This window comes from Heptranchias perlo, chromosome X, assembly GCF_035084215.1.
Source record: "Heptranchias perlo isolate sHepPer1 chromosome X, sHepPer1.hap1, whole genome shotgun sequence".
In the NCBI taxonomy this organism is placed as follows: Eukaryota; Metazoa; Chordata; class Chondrichthyes; order Hexanchiformes; family Hexanchidae; genus Heptranchias; species Heptranchias perlo.
In genome coordinates this window covers 5,346,901-5,362,606 of record NC_090370.1, presented here as the reverse complement: position 1 = coordinate 5,362,606, position 15,706 = coordinate 5,346,901, and the positions used below count along the sequence as shown (strand labels likewise).

The 15,706-nt window shown below is 42.6% G+C and overlaps 1 protein-coding gene across 4 annotated transcripts in view; it reads right to left on the bottom strand.

Annotated features, from left to right (window-relative positions):
• Positions 1-4,933: 4,933 nt before the first annotated feature.
• Positions 4,934-15,706, bottom strand: part of suox (sulfite oxidase) — a 33,208-nt gene continuing 22,435 nt past the window's right edge. For all 4 annotated transcript variants that reach the window (XM_067976589.1, XM_067976588.1, XM_067976590.1 and 1 more), the window contains exons 3-4: positions 10,374-10,566; positions 4,934-9,810 (exon numbers count right to left, since the gene is read on the bottom strand). In XM_067976589.1, the coding sequence (XP_067832690.1) occupies positions 8,320-9,810; positions 10,374-10,566 (1,684 nt within the window). In that variant the 3' untranslated portion in view covers positions 4,934-8,319. The remainder of the gene's footprint in view (positions 9,811-10,373; positions 10,567-15,706) is intronic.

Here is a 15,706-nt window from a genome sequence, read left to right as displayed (position 1 = left end):
ACTTTTTTGCCCACCTGACCATTGATATCTTCCTGCAGTCTACAGCTTTCCTCCTCACTATCAACCACACGGCCAATTTTTGTATCATCTGCAAACTGCTTGATCAAGCCCCACACATTCAAGTCCAAATCATTAATATATACCACAAAAAGCAAGGGACCTAGTACTGGGTCTTGCAGGACCCCACTGGAAACAGCCTTCCAGTCACAAAAACATCCATCAACCATTACCCTTTGCTTCCTGCCATTGAGCCAATTTTAGATCCAACTAGCCACTTTCTCTTGGTTCCCATGGGTTTTTACTTTTTTGACCAGTCTGCCATGTGGGACCTGGTCAAAAGCCTTGCTAAAATCCATGTATACTACATCAAATACGTTACCCTCATCAACCCTCCTTGTTACCTGCTCAAAAAATTCAATCAAGTTAATCAGACACGACCTTCCCTTAACAAATCCATGCTGACTGTCCTTGATTAACCCATGCCTTTCTAAATGACGATTTATGTTGTCCCTCAGAATCGATTCCAATAATTTGCCCACCACTGAGGTTAGACTGACTGGCCTATAATTACTCGGTCTATCTCTTTCTCCCTTTTTAAACAACGGCACAGCGTTAGCAGTCCTCCGATCCTCCGACACCATGCCTGTAGCCAGGGAGGATTGGAAAATGATGGTCGAGCCTCCGCTATTTCCTCCCTTGCTTCTCTTAGCAGCCTGGGATACATTTCATCCGGTCCTGGTGATTTATCCACTTTCAAAGATGTTAAACCCCTTAATATTTCCTCTCTCACTATGTTTATCCCATCCAATATTTCACACTCCTCCTCCTTAACTACAATCTCTGTATCATCCCCCTCTTTTGTGAAGACAGATGCAAAGTATTCATTAAGAACCATACCCACATCTTCCGCCTCCACACATAAGTTACCTTTTTGGTCTCTAATAGGCCCTACTCTTTCCTTAGTTATCCTCTTGCTCTTTATGTATTTATAAAACATTTTTGGGTTTTCCTTAATTTTACTTGCCAGTATTTTTTCATGCCCTCTCATTGCTTTTCTAATTTCCTTTTTAATTTCACCCCTGCACTTTCTATACTCCTCTAGGCTTTCTGCAGTATTGAGCTCTCGGTGTCTGACATAAGCTTCCCTTTTTTGCCTTATCTTACCCTGTATGCTCCTTATCATCCAGGGGGCTCTGGATTTGGGAGTCCCACCCTTTTTCTTTGTGGGAACATGTTTACTCTGAACCCCTTGAATCTCCCCCTTGAATGATAGATGACTCAGGGACATGCTCAGTTATCTTGTGGCAGCAGAGGGGCATTGGCATATGGCTGGCAGCAAGTGTCTGCCCATTTTCTTGTCCAGAAAACCCACATCGCACCAAGTAAAAATTTAAAATGGGACAGAAAAAATGCGTTACCAAGATTAGGTTAATTTTGTGATCTTATCATATACACCAGATGGGCGATGCCCTATATCTGCACGTTATTTCCCCATAAACCTGCAGTAATAACGTCACAAACCTGTAAAATCCCTCCTGTGAACATCATGTGATCTACTGCTGTCATTTTACCACAGAAACCCATGAGGTACTGGAAAAAAAAATTCTCAGTCCATATTAAAAAACTGATCTCTGCTTTCATCTTTTTAATCACCAGTAAAGATGAAGAGTTTTTTAAAAAGTTAATCTAGAATCATAGAAAGGTTACAGCACGGAAAGAGGCCATTCGGCCCATCGAGTCCGCGCCGGCTCTAAGCACAAGCAATCCAGCTAGTCCCACTCCCCCGCCCTTTCCCTGTAGCCCTGCAAACTTTTTCCTTTCAAGTACTTATCCAGTTCCCTTTTGAAGGCCATGATTGAATCTGCCTCCACCACCCCCTCGGGCAGTGCATTCCAGATCCTAACCACTCGCCGTGTAAAAAAGTTTTTCCTCATGTCACCCTTGGTTCTTTTGCCAATCACCTTAAATCTATGTCCTCTGGTCCTTGACCCTTCCGCCAATGGGAACAGTTTCTCTCCATCTACTCTGTCTAGACCCTCTAAAACATGAGGTCTGCAGCAAGCTGCAAAGAGAAAAACGTGCTGCCGATCTTCCGTGTGAAACACGTCTCCAGCTTCCTTATGTCACACAGCCCATGGGTATGGACCCCATTAGCAAAAAAACAGGAAGGCTAATAAATATAACAAATTCTGGCATATATAATTAGAGTTCAGAGGTAAACTGCTTCACCTTTGTTCTCATAATCAATGCCAACAGAACCAGAGTTTGATTGCAACCTTCGAATTGCCCATTGCAATCAGGATTCTATATACACTCAGTACATCAGAGGAGATGTCTTAAAGGAGGAGAAAGAGGTGGAGAGGTTTTGGGAGGCAAAAAAACAAGAAAATCCCCAGGCCAAGAGAAAAAAAACCTCTGGAAAATTCCTATCTAACCCCTCAGATGATCGAAACCAGTCCAGGAGATCACGTGGACCATGTGTTCGTTATCTGATTATCCACTTACCTTCTATATGATGCAGATCACTGCCCCAGTCAAGAACCGGTCCAGCTCCCTCTTGAAGGCATGCAGAAAGTCAGCAAAATAATCCACCAAAAAGTTGTTAAAATTAATCACCTGCTAGAATTTTCCCCTGCAGAGGCCCTTTCCCTCTCCGGAGGCTGGAGCTGGAGTTTTACTTCAGTTCCTTGAGTTGGAAATTTCATTTGAGCTTTTGGTGCTGGGATTTTCCAGCTCCTGGGAATAAATTCTGCACGTGTGAGAAAGATGCATCAAGATCCAACTAGAAAGGGGGGGAAACAAAACAGTATAAAAACTAGAACACCAGATTGGATAAAGGCATATTTTAGAAAGATGAGGAGAGAGCTCGCTGAGGTGAGGTGGAAAGAGAAATTAGCAGATGGAACTGTAGAGCACCAGTTTTTAAAAGAGAGATTGTAAAGGTACAGTACATACTCCATTAAAAAAGGAAACTACTAGTAGTTTTAAGATGCCGTAGATAAATAGATTATAAACCAATTAAAATTGAAGAAGGCCCAGGATAACCATAAGAATAATAATGAAAAACTAGGAGAATATGAGAAAATAAAAGGTTAGAATGGGATAAGAAAGCGGAGAGGGAGTACAAGGAGAACATTCCAAAAAACATCAAAAGGAACAGTAAAGTATTTTACAAATAGAACATGAGAGAATTGTTAAAAATGAGGTGGGACCCCTAAGAGAGCATTGTCAGTCTGTAGCTGATCATCAAAAAACAGCAGAGCTATTTAATAAGTACTTTGCATCAGTCTTTACTAAAGGATATCAGAGGGGTGGTGAATTCTGCAGTGGTTCATTCCATCAGAAGAAAGTTTGCTTCTCTTTTATTCCATTTTACTTTCCTTGAGCTAGGTGAGCACCCACCATTTGCAAATCACTTGGGGATGGGGAGAACGATAAATGGAAGAGTGGCAACATGGATTTCAAACAAACAATGGGGTGGGGGGCTCTACCTCTTATTAAAGACTGTTCTTTTAATTCATAACTAGGATCCACCTCCCACTCCGCAATCCTTAAATGGGTCATTTGATTCTTTCTGTTCACCATTTGGTGAAGTATATTAAAACTGCCTCTAAGGGCTTTTTATATCAATTGTTGTTTTTCTCTCAGTGACTCTTAGCTGTCTATAAATTGTTCAATGACTCAGATGTGTATTTTCCTCAATGTGTAAAGTCATACTATAATTGAACCAGTTTAATAAAAAATTCTTTTAACTGTACAGATGAAAATACCCAACAGTGTCTTCATGTCTTTTGCATATGCGGCCAACAGCTCCCACCTCTTAACTTTGATGGCTTCATTTGAAGTCCCTTCCTCATCTATTGATATTTTTGGCCTCACCATCTCCTCTGACCTCAAATGGAATGCCCACATCACTTCCATTATTAAAGCTGCCACCAAGAAGCTTATTTTCTCAACATCTCTTAACTCTTGCTGCAGATCAAGTTCAACCAAGTCTTTAATTCTGCTCCCGTATCACACGAGACTCTTCTGGCACCCCCTCAAACTGCTGGTCATTTGATCAACAATCTTTCTCCCACCTAGCTTCCAACCCCTCCCTTTCTCTGTCTTCTCATCACAAACTTTGGGGCAGAAATCCGACTTGGGCGGTAGTGCATTTGCCGCCTGTTATATTCCCTGTCGGGTATTCAGTTCTATTGCCGGTCCAAAGATGGAGGCAACATATCATGCAGGTCTGTGATTTGCTTATGACCAAATGACAGCATCATATTCAAGGATCCCGATCATTTTGTTACTTCCTCGGTTAAGATAAAGACGAGTCTTTCGTACAATCCCTTTTAAAAGTGGGATCTGAAACATCCTCATGATCCTGGGAGGGCCGGCCTGAGAATTAACTTGGAGCTGCTTTCATGCACGTGTGCTTATGTCATGACAAAAAGAGGGTCATGACACACAAAAAAGATGCGTTTAACCAGCTTCGCACATTTAGCAAGTACAAGAGGCACCGAATCAGGCAGCAGCTTCCAAGCTCAACAAAAGCATAGGTCTCTGCTGCCCTCAGATGTCAGGTCGATTCAAATCGGGTATGAACAGTGAGAGTACCACATGCCTGCCATTGACGGCATTCTCGCACCGTAAAAGTGATTTTGATTCTAAATTACCCATGTATCCCTGTTCTGTTGCACTGTTTGTTATTAGATCATCTCCTTAAACTCTCTTTGGTGTTTAACACATAAGAATACATCAAAAGTCTGAACTGGTCATTCCCACGATGCACTACATGTTGCATTTACCCACAAAGCCTTTAGGCACATTTTTCCCCTTCTCCCACCAAACCAGAAATGTCCTACTTGAACACACAACTCTTGGGACAGATGATCAGGTTGTAGTAGTATTGGTACCTCAACCCCATTAAATCACTCAGACTGCAAACTCTAACGTAATACTTTAATTAAACAGAACCAAAAGAGGCAAAATCTTTTACAAGACATCACTGTGCCAGAGGTAAAGAACAAATCCCAGGCAAGTCCCTTAGTCAACATATGGAGCTACGAACAATGTGAATAACTCAGGAATATTTTCCTCTTGGCACAGGGGTATAAATTGCAAATGTTGCATGTAGAACTCCTTGTCCATACAGCAGAAGTGCTTGGGAAACAATTTGGTCCATTGGAATTCTAAGTATCAGCACATTTATTTCAAGATTTCAAAATCATAAGACCAATAGGCAAAAAGGGAGGCAAGAACAAAGTAGCTTTACATCTTTCAGCAGTGATTTCAGAATCACACCAACATTAGTGTTCAGACTGTACTCAAAACCTCAATGTTTTTAGACTGTAGTAACCTTGCCTTCTCTTCCACCTCACCAAGTTTTTAATATATTTTTTACCCTCAAGAATTGATGGAGCAACTTAGATCAAGAGGTCTATTCCCATATACATATTCCAACATTTAGGGAATTTATTCATCTGTAGGTGTCTCCACTTTTAGAGATACCACAGACCCATTAAAATACACAGAAGGAATAGATCAATTTGTTTAATCCGTTCTGTAGTGTGTAGTTTTTCCAACATTCCTTTACATACAAACTTAAGCAAACACACAAACAGGGTTATGTCTACAGTAAGAGACTAGGGCATTGGACTAATCTCTTCACCATGGAAATGGCCCTCATGTTACACAAATAAAAAGGTGAAATGATGGATTAGTCAACACTGAAATTCTAACATTCCAGTCATTGGAACAGTTTAAGCTGAGGGGAGTTCCGTGCCAAGCTTTATTCGTATTCCAGCTACGAAGCGTTATCTTTTCCTCTCTTCACCACGCTTCAAAATAAAATTTAAACAAGAATTTTTTTTTCTCCCTCCCAATTTTATGGTTTTCATTCTTTCTGCCATCACAAGGCATCCCAGAGAACCACAGAGTAGGGAACCAACAAAGTGCTGGGTGTCAGAGTCCTGGGATGTAGACTTGTGTCCACATACTCCAAACATTGATTGTTGATCTCAGTCATGCCACCATGGGGAATTCGCCGAGTGGAAGTTGGGGGCTTCGCCACTGGATGAGCAAAGTCATCCTCAAGCCACTGTGGGTGCAGCATTTACTGGCTGGTTTCAAAGCAGCACTGGCAGAGGCCTGGTACATCGCATCCACCCACTTGAATCTCGATAGCCACATGGGTAAGGGAAGAGGGAGAAGGCAAGAGGAAATTCTTAGTGGAGTCTTACTCAAAACAAAAACAAACATCAAATTAGTTCAGTTCTCAAGCTCAGCCCTCTACCTAGTGGAATGTTACTTTGGTGTGAGTCATTACAGGGTTCTTCAAAGTTCATTTTATTCACTATAACTCTTGAATGGAGCCAGACCTTTGTTGCACATTTATCACTTTTTTTTTTAAAAATTCATTCACGTGCAGGTGGTGTTGTTCCCATGTGCCTGCTGCCCTTGTCCTTTTAGGTGGTAGAGGTTGTGGGTTGGGAAGAAGCCTTGGCGAGTTGCTGCAGTGCATCCTGTAGATGGTACACACTGCAGCCACGGTGTGCCGGTGGTGAAGGGAGTGAATGTCTGAACAGCAATGTGATAATGACCAGATAATCTTAGTGATGTTTGTTGAAGGATAAATATTGGCCTGGACGTTCCTGTTCTTCTTTGAATAATGCCATGGGATCTTTTACGTCCACCCGAGTGCAGACAGGGCCTTAGTTTAGCACCGCATCCGAAAGCCTATTGAAAAGCAGAATGATTAAGACTAAACCAATGAGCTATGAGAATCAGGGATTTCAAACTCATACGGCATGTAAAGTAGCACTAAGGGGGAAAAGAGTATGGAAGGAAAACCTGTGGGACAAGTCAGAACTCCATCTTTTTCTCCCCCTTCTCTCTCTCTCTCTCTCCCCTTCCCTTTGACTGACTTTCTCTGCAGCGTCATCAGCCTGTAAAAGTTGAAGTTTGTGGAAATTCTAGCGAAAGCAGACAAGCTGTTCAACATCTGGAACAGACACAGTTGAGCAGTCAAGAAACTGTTACAGGTTCTCAAAGTAATGTTTTGTCCCTCTCCCCTTGAGTTCAGCGGGTGCTGTTATGACTACTGTACATCTGAGGGCATTAATTATCTTATTTCCCTATTGGTGATATGCTTATACCCCAGCCTATACCTAGGTCAAGAAGGTGGGCACCAGGAGGCATGTAAGCAGCCTACAAGAATTCTCCTTCTGGGTATACAGGTTTCCACTCATTGCTGGTCTATGGTGGCACAGCAGAGATCAGATAACCCATTACTTGGGGAATAAATCGACACTAAGGCCCCTCCAAATTGCTGAAAATATTCTATTCACCACTAACCCTTTCATTACCCAATTGCAATTACCCCAGTGCTGAAAGCACAGGACCAAATTCATATCACTATGGTTACCTCTGAATATTGGTCTGCAACTCCCAGCCACTCCCCCAATTAACTATTTTACCAAGAACTTCATCTAAATCCTTCAAAAAACACTTTATAAACTGAAATAAGTGCAGGCATTTTTCTTTAACAGGTTCAAAAGGCCCCTATAGCCTGTGCGTTCCATTACCCCATTAAAATGGACACTGCAGGAATAAGGATCACAAACAGTTCTAGTATTAAGTAGCCCAAAACTTGCAGTCTAAGAGGAAAATAAAATGTATGAAAGAAAAAAGAACTTTCAAGAAAGACAGACATACATCTTTCATAACCTCAGGATATCCCAAAATGCTTTACAGCCAATGAAGCACTTTTGCATGTAGTCAATGATGTAATATATAGATAGACAATGTTCTTTATCTCCCTACATTTCTGCAGACTAATATTCTGAAATTTGTACTCTGGGCATCAAGTGACCTGTGTTATTGCATTGTCACTCCATGGAAATGCATTACATTCTCCACATACAAGAAATAAGTGAGGAAGAGTCAATACAAACACAGAACAAAGGCATTTGGGTTACTTTGTGAACCAAATCTATAAGTGTCTAGATTCACCTGAGCATTAATTGCTCTACACTCTTGTTAATTCAGCGGTTTTGTGCGTTTGGAAAAAAGTATGAATCATCCAGTAATTCAAATTAAGCTGATAATAGCATAGGAGGCATTTTGTGCTCAATAAAAATTGAAAGATAATCCAAAGCCACTCAATTTGAATTAAGTGTAGTAGATTGTACATGTAGTTAATGCTACGATGGCAAGAGCTAGGTCATACACAGCAGTCATGCCTCAAAAGGAGGCAAAGATCAAATCCCAGTCTGCTGCAATGTTTGCATAGCTAAAAATTCTCTTGCAATCCTAGGGATTAGGAAGCAGTTTCTAATCACTGTTAGGTTTGATTGTAACTTTCACCCTGTTCCAGGAATTATTTAGGACCCCTCTTAAATTCCAGATAGGTGCAACGGTATCTGGCTGCACGTTGTAGTCGTTATCCACAGCCTTGCAGATTATCTCCAGGTTCTCCTGGCCCTTTGGCAGAGGCACAGTAAGCTGCCACAGTTTCCATGCCCACGCCCGACCCTCATCCTGCTTCTCTCCAGTCAACTCAGCCACCTGCCAAGTCTCCCCACCATCCAGTGAGACGTCTACTCGGATCACTTCTCTGCCACCTCCGCTCCATGCGTAGCCTTTCACTGTGACCTCGTCATCGTCTGAGGAGAGATAGTCGTCATTGCAAGGTGCTGTGATGGCAGACTGGATGGGTAGTACTTGGATTGCTGGAGCAGAGCTGAAATCAACAGTGTCCCAATCTACCGAGGGAGAAAATCCTTTATAGTCATTCACCTGCCAGTGGCTCTTGCTTTCTTCTTTACTTACAATGATCTTGCTCAACCACTTCACATTGCGTGCGCCAACCACTCCTGGTACAATGACACGTAGTGGAAAGCCATGATCCCTGGATAGTTCTTCACCATTCATTTCATAGGCAAGAAGCACATCACCATCTTTGGCCAGCGCCTTGCGAATAGAAATAGAGGCCCCATAGTGGGACCCGGACAGATCCTTATCAAGTCCCTCAAACTGGACATGCTTAGCATCTGTGTCCTCTGGGAGCCTCGCATACTTAAGGACATCGCAAAGTTTGACCCCCCTCCATGTAGCATTACCAATTGCTGCCATCCCCCAATTCAGTCCCTTCACCTGACGTACAGCATTCATTTCAGCGCGCCGATTCCCTGCACACTGCAATGTGGCGGTTACTGTGTGCTTTGGGAACTTGGTCTTGATGTCATGGAGGGTCAGTTGGATGGACTTCAGCCCCTCTCCCGCAATCTCCAAACGGAATGTTTTTGGATCAACTTCTGGGACAGGCAGGTGGTTCCGTTTGAAGAAGATTTCACTTGGGGTAAGATAATTTTCAGACAGGATTTCTAACGGCGGTTCTGCGTTAAATGGCTTCAAACTATTCACTTTCAAAACAGGGTGCCTCAGTGGATCATTCCCATAAGGGTCGGTCACATCTGAGGTCACCTGCTTTTGGTCTTCGGGGCTCAGTTCCCCAATTTTGAACTCTTCAAGCATCTTAAAAACATGTTCCTGGTTATGGACTGCATACATTGCCCAAAACGGTTCGATGGCACCTCCAGCAGCAAGCATAATCTTATTCCCCCCAGGATGCAGGTGCACAAACTTCGTAATATCATACACACTGGATTTGTAGGTGACCCATATCCCATCTGCCATAGTTTTATGCTTGGCCACATCCTGCCTGGTGTAAATTGGATAAGATGTTTGAACCTTATTGTCAAGCGCTGATACAGTCGTAAGGCTGGCAGATTCTGGGATACCTTTAGGCTCTGCTCGCTGTACCTAAAAAGACAAAATAAAAGAACATAAAAGTCATTTATCTTTCATGGACAAATAAAATATTGCAACTCAGCCTTTTGGTATCAGCTTAATCTCAGCCTAGTTTGACAACAGAGGCTCTACAATTGATCTCAGCAGCTGGGTTAGGATGGGAAGAAGGAAAAAGTCAGCCAGAGTTCCCATTCCTGACTGCTGTCCAGTGACCAACTGCTAAAGTGCATGTTTGTGGATGTTGGGCGAGTGCCGAATCAGCCATCATCACCACCCCCATTGGCACTCATCTTCAAGACTCATACATGAATAATGGCCACTTAGGTAAGGTACTAGATAATTGCCATGCTCATAGAAATGTACCCCATCAGGTCAGCATTTTCAGGAGAAAATTGAGTTTTTTGCTGGGGGTGGGGGGTGGTGGTGAGGAGGCAGTAGCAGAGACCTATGACCAGATGGTCCACCCAGTCTCTATCAGGGAATACAGTACATCGTTTTTTTTTAAAAAGTGTAGGTTAATGAAACACAACAGTTATAAAAATGTTAGTAAGGGAGCGACAGCTATTTCTTCATACCTGCTGTCTGTATAAGCCATAAGCTAGGACAGCACTTGTACCCGCCAGAAGCCCCACAACCACGTGTCTCCATCGTGCGTTAGAGAACCGGTAGTCCACACCTCTGGCACGGTTGGCAGCCGTATTCTTCCATCGTACTAAAGCGCATACTGAGCAGGCTTGTGGGAGTGCTGAAGAGGTCTCTATCCGCACTCTAAAAAGGAAGCAAAAAAAAAATTAAGAGCACACACCCTGAGTAACAAATTCTCACCACAATAGGTTCCTCCCACCCCCTATGACCTGGATCCAGTCTTTGGAACCTGCTTAATCTAACTGCAGGCTCCTGCCTCCACACCATTTGTCATGCTGAATGGCAAGCATTAGTGAGGAAGCCATAGACTGGCCAGGTCACTGAAGTATCTAGGTTAACAGGTGCAATAACAATGTTAAATTGAGCTCTGTCATACTGTTAGGCTCAAGAATTTCCTGATCAATATATAGTGATAAATAAAAAAGGAAGTTGCTCACAATTGTTCAAACTATGGGGGCGATTTTCATTTGCCTACCACCCCATTCACGCTGAAAACAGGGCAGTAGGCAGATGACATTTTTTTTAAATAAAGAAAAGGACCTACCGCTCACTGGCTGTCCAAGGCTTGCCTGACTCACAGCACTCCCATCTGAAACAGCCTGATTAAAATAGTTTTTAAAAAAAAGGTCCGACACTGGTTGTAGGATCCCAACACAATTTTCAAGTACCAACGAGTGGAGTGTGTGCTCTGCCCAGGACGTAGAGTGGCCTAACCCAGTAGCCCTTAAAGGCACCGCTGTATGCCGCTCCAAAAATGGCAACAAAAAAGCAGTGACACTGATTTTTTTCCCCCACTCGCTGTTGGTTTCTCAGTGCCCCCCACCCCGGGATTTACATTTGATCTTCAAATGTATCTGCTTGGATATCGACGAAATCTTAAAAATATTACATGGCAGCAGCCCTGGGATCTTCATTTCCCTTCTTCACATTGCTATTTCCCATGAGGTGGTCAAAGAGGAGCTCCAGAGAGACATCACCCACTAAACATTTTATCAGAGATTCAGTTGGCAGTTATTGAAAAGGGCAAAGATTGTGAACTCTATTGTATTTGCAACATTTTAAGTGTTGTGCAAGTCAAGTTTTGTACTGCTAGTTACTTGTATTCTGCTGCTAATTATCTTCCCTATAAATTGGTCTATTTGTTTTAGCCTGAATATAGAAGTTCAGCAGTGTGGTATTCACTGCCTTTTGGAGTAGACAGGAAAAAAATCTGTGGGCAGCCTGTGTGATCTGTGTGTAATCTGATGGTAAAAGAGTAATCGTTAGTTCTATGGTATGCTAATTTCGGTTCATAGGAGACTTGGTCTGTTTATGGACATGGTCTTTTTGCTGTGAACACCAATTAAAAATGTTAGGAGAAAGTGCAAACTACACACTAGCTTTGCGCATGTCTTAGTCTTGTGCCAAAGACTGCATATGGGCCAAATCCACATTAAACACTCTACTGTCTAATTAAACTGCTCATTCCATTAAAATAGCCCAAATAATGTAATACTTTTATCAGAACTTGTTATATAGGACAACGTTATGACAGTTCATCAGTCTTGGGAGGGGGGCAAGGGGATGATACTCTGATGAACTTTTCAAATTGTTCTCGGACACTGGAAGCTTTTGACTATCAATCATCTCTCATTTTACGGCCAAATGGATCCTTTTTTTTTGCTCTCAGGATGCGAGTGATGCGGACAAGGCCGCATTTATCCCTAGCTGCCCCGAGGTGGTGGTGGGCCTACTCCTTGAACTGCTGCATCTTGAGGCAATGGTGTTCCTACACATGGTGTTGGGTATAAAACATCCAAAACTAACAGCACTGTGGGAGAACAGTCACCACACGGACTGCAGCGGTTCAAGAAGGCGGCTCACCATCACCTTCTCAAGGGCAATTAGGGATGGGCAATAAATGCCGGCCTTGCCAGCGACGCCCACATCCCATGAACGAATAAAAAAAAAACCCACTCCTCCAGGGAACATCAATCAATCTCGAATGGAAAGCAAGTGTATTCACAAGTGTTTCGGTGACTGTGATCATGGTGCATTATCCCTCCTCGTCCTCTCTGCAGCCTTTGACATGGTCAACCACAGCATCCTCCTCCACCACTTCTCCTTCGTTGCCCAGCTCAGTGAGACAGCTCTCTTGATTCCACTTCTAGTTATTTGAGCACAATCAGAGCATCTCCAGCGATGGCTTCTCTTCCCACCCCCACAGCTGCCTAGGCCCCAAGCTCTGGAATTCTCTCCCTAAACATCTCTGCCTCTCTCTCCTCCTTTAAGACACTCCTTAAAACCTACCTCTTTGACCGAGCTTTTGGCCACCTGTCCTAATATCTCAAAAGCAAAAAAATATTGCAGATGCTGGAAATCTGAAATAAACACAGAAAATGCTGGAAATACTCAGGTCAGGCAGCATCTGTGGAGAGAGAAACAGAGTTAATGGGGGTGATTTTAAACCCCAAGAACGGGTGGGTTGGGGGGGTCGGGTGAGAGTTGAAAATAGTTGTTTTTTGGGTCGCGACCGCAACCCGGCTTTATTTCCGGGTTTAACGTTGGCGTGTAAAAGTACAGGGAATGTAAAGTCCGAACATTTTACTGTTGCGACCCAAAGAAAACTATTTTCAACTCCCACCCGCCTGTTCTTGGGGTTTAAAATCACTCCCAATGTTTCAGATCAAATTTTGTTTGATAACGTTCCTGTGAAGCGCCTTGGGACACTTTACGACGTTAAAAAGGTGCTATATAAATGCAGATGGTTGCTGTTAACTCCACAGTCCCCCAAGGTTCTGTACTTGGCCCCCTCCGCTTCCTCATCTACATGCTGCCCTTTGGTGACATAATACAGACAAAGAATCAGCTTCCACATGTACACTGACAACACCCATTTCTACCTCTCCACTGTCTCCTGGCTGTCAAACTGCTTGTCCAACATCCAGTCTTGGACAGGCCCACAATATAAATGCTATGTAAATGCAAGTTGTTGCTTTTAATTTCCTCCCTAAATCTTAAACGTGTAGTTTCTACTAAGCAGAGCTCAGCGTTTATACTTGCATTGCATTAGCTGAAGTAAATAGGGGGTTCACATGTTCAGATTCTGACCATCTAGGGCTGTGTATTACTTTTATTCCCAGGATGTGGGTGGCTTTTATTGCCCATCCCTAGTCACCCTGAGAAAGTGTTTGTATGCCTTCTTAAACCACTGCATTTGTACCAGTTTGCTACAACTTCAGAGTCAACCACATTGGTGTGGGACTGGAGTCACAGACCAGACTGGGTAAGGACAGCAGGTTTTCCTTCTCTAAAAGGACAGAGTGAACTTTGGGCTTTTATGACAATCCAATAGCTTCATGGTCACTTTTACTGATACCAGCTTTTTATTTCCAACTGAATTCAAATTCTTAACTGCTATGGTGGAATTTGAACTTACATTCTCCGGTTTATTAGTCTAGGCTTCTGGATTGCTAGTCCAGTAACATAACCACTACACTACCCCATATCAATCAGCTCCTATAGCTTCATCCATCACCATTAATGAAGTATCTTGTGATAATCTGTACATCTGCAGGAGTCAACTGAACTCACTGATGGGTAAAAGGTTTATCCAGCACCAAACACCCAGCATGGATTAACCATAGTCAACCAAACAGAATGGCTTCCTGCCACTAAAACCACTGGAACTCAACAATGACAAGGCTAAGATACTAGAGGAATGAGCTTTGATGAGCCAAATGGCACTTTTGTTCTTGACTCTTCGTGTAACTGTCTTTAAAATGACAAACCACTATACACAGTAGTGAGAAGAACATTTCTAAGCACAATGCAAAAACCCATAAAAAAGTGACTCTTCATATAGGGACATCCCCTATTGCCCTAATCGTTGACCAAATTAAATGGAATGAGAATCAAAAATTAGCAGACAGGTGTCATTATGTTTTCCCAGCACACAATGGTTAACAAGACAGCCTCGAACATTAGAATACAACAGAATACGGCTCATTGATCAGGAAGGAACTTGCATTTAGATAGCGCCTTTCACGACCTCAGGACATCCCAAAGCGCTTTACAGCCAATGAAGTACTTTTGAAGTGTAGTCACTGTTATAATGTAGAAAAAAGAAATGAAACCAAAGCTGCACAAAAAAAAAATGGAACAGCAAGTTTTGTACAGACAGAACAGGGAGCAATTTCAAGTCACAGCACAAAGAGAACAAACAGCCATGGACCCCTGGAGCTTTACAACACAGCTGACAGAGCTCAGAGACACTCAATGCACAATGTGCTACTCAGCCATGCAGGCCAGGAAGACCCTAGCTTTGATATCCAGTCTGTGCAGAGAGCAATCCTGTCCTCAGTGTCCATGCGCATATTTTCCAACTGTCTTTCCTCTCTGGTTCTAATCTCCCAGAGTTAAGGCAAAGGTCAGCTAACTCAGCATTGACCTAGGATTGAACCAGGGACCTTCCTGGTCTATATGGCTGAGTACTACATCACACGGTGCATTTATCCACTGAGCCACATAATTCACAAAAAAAATGGATTTAAAAACAAATCTTCTGTGCAACTTCAAGCACGTACCACACAATGGACCAGGAGTTCAAATTAAGCTACCTGCAGGCAGTCTCAGGAGTTCACTATAGAGCCCTGGACAAATTGACAATTAAGAGGTGCTTTATTTGTACTCATACAAGATACAGATGCCCCTGAATCCTGATAAAGACATACAATGTGAATCAAGATGGTTATACAAAGATTATGCAGATCATCCAAAATTTTAATTTATGCATCTAATTAGTCAGACCATTCATTGGTTAACTCCCATGGGCCTTCATTCATACTATTCACCATTATATAGAGCAATGGATAAGTTGAGCTCCAAGTTGCAAGGTATGTGTAATCCGAGCTAAGCTCTGAGCCAGCCCTTATACATATCAAGGTCAAAACAGTACAACCACACAATGCCTTTACTACAAACACACCAAAGAATGTATTCAACTGGCGAAATCATTCCCAGAAATGAAACAAAAATCCAGTGAACGCCACTTACCCATTTTATAGTTCTCCCTTTAGCAGAGGGTGTATAATTGTGCATAACTGTCATTTATTGCGGTGAAATTTGCTTTTAAGTTATCAGCTTTATTGTTCTTTCATCCACATCACAGCTCACCTGAATGCGGAGCCAAGCACAACAAGCCCCAGCAGAACAGCAATAACAATGATATTCAGGATTACATAACATACAAGAGGCAATATCTAGGTTACTATAATGGAGAGTT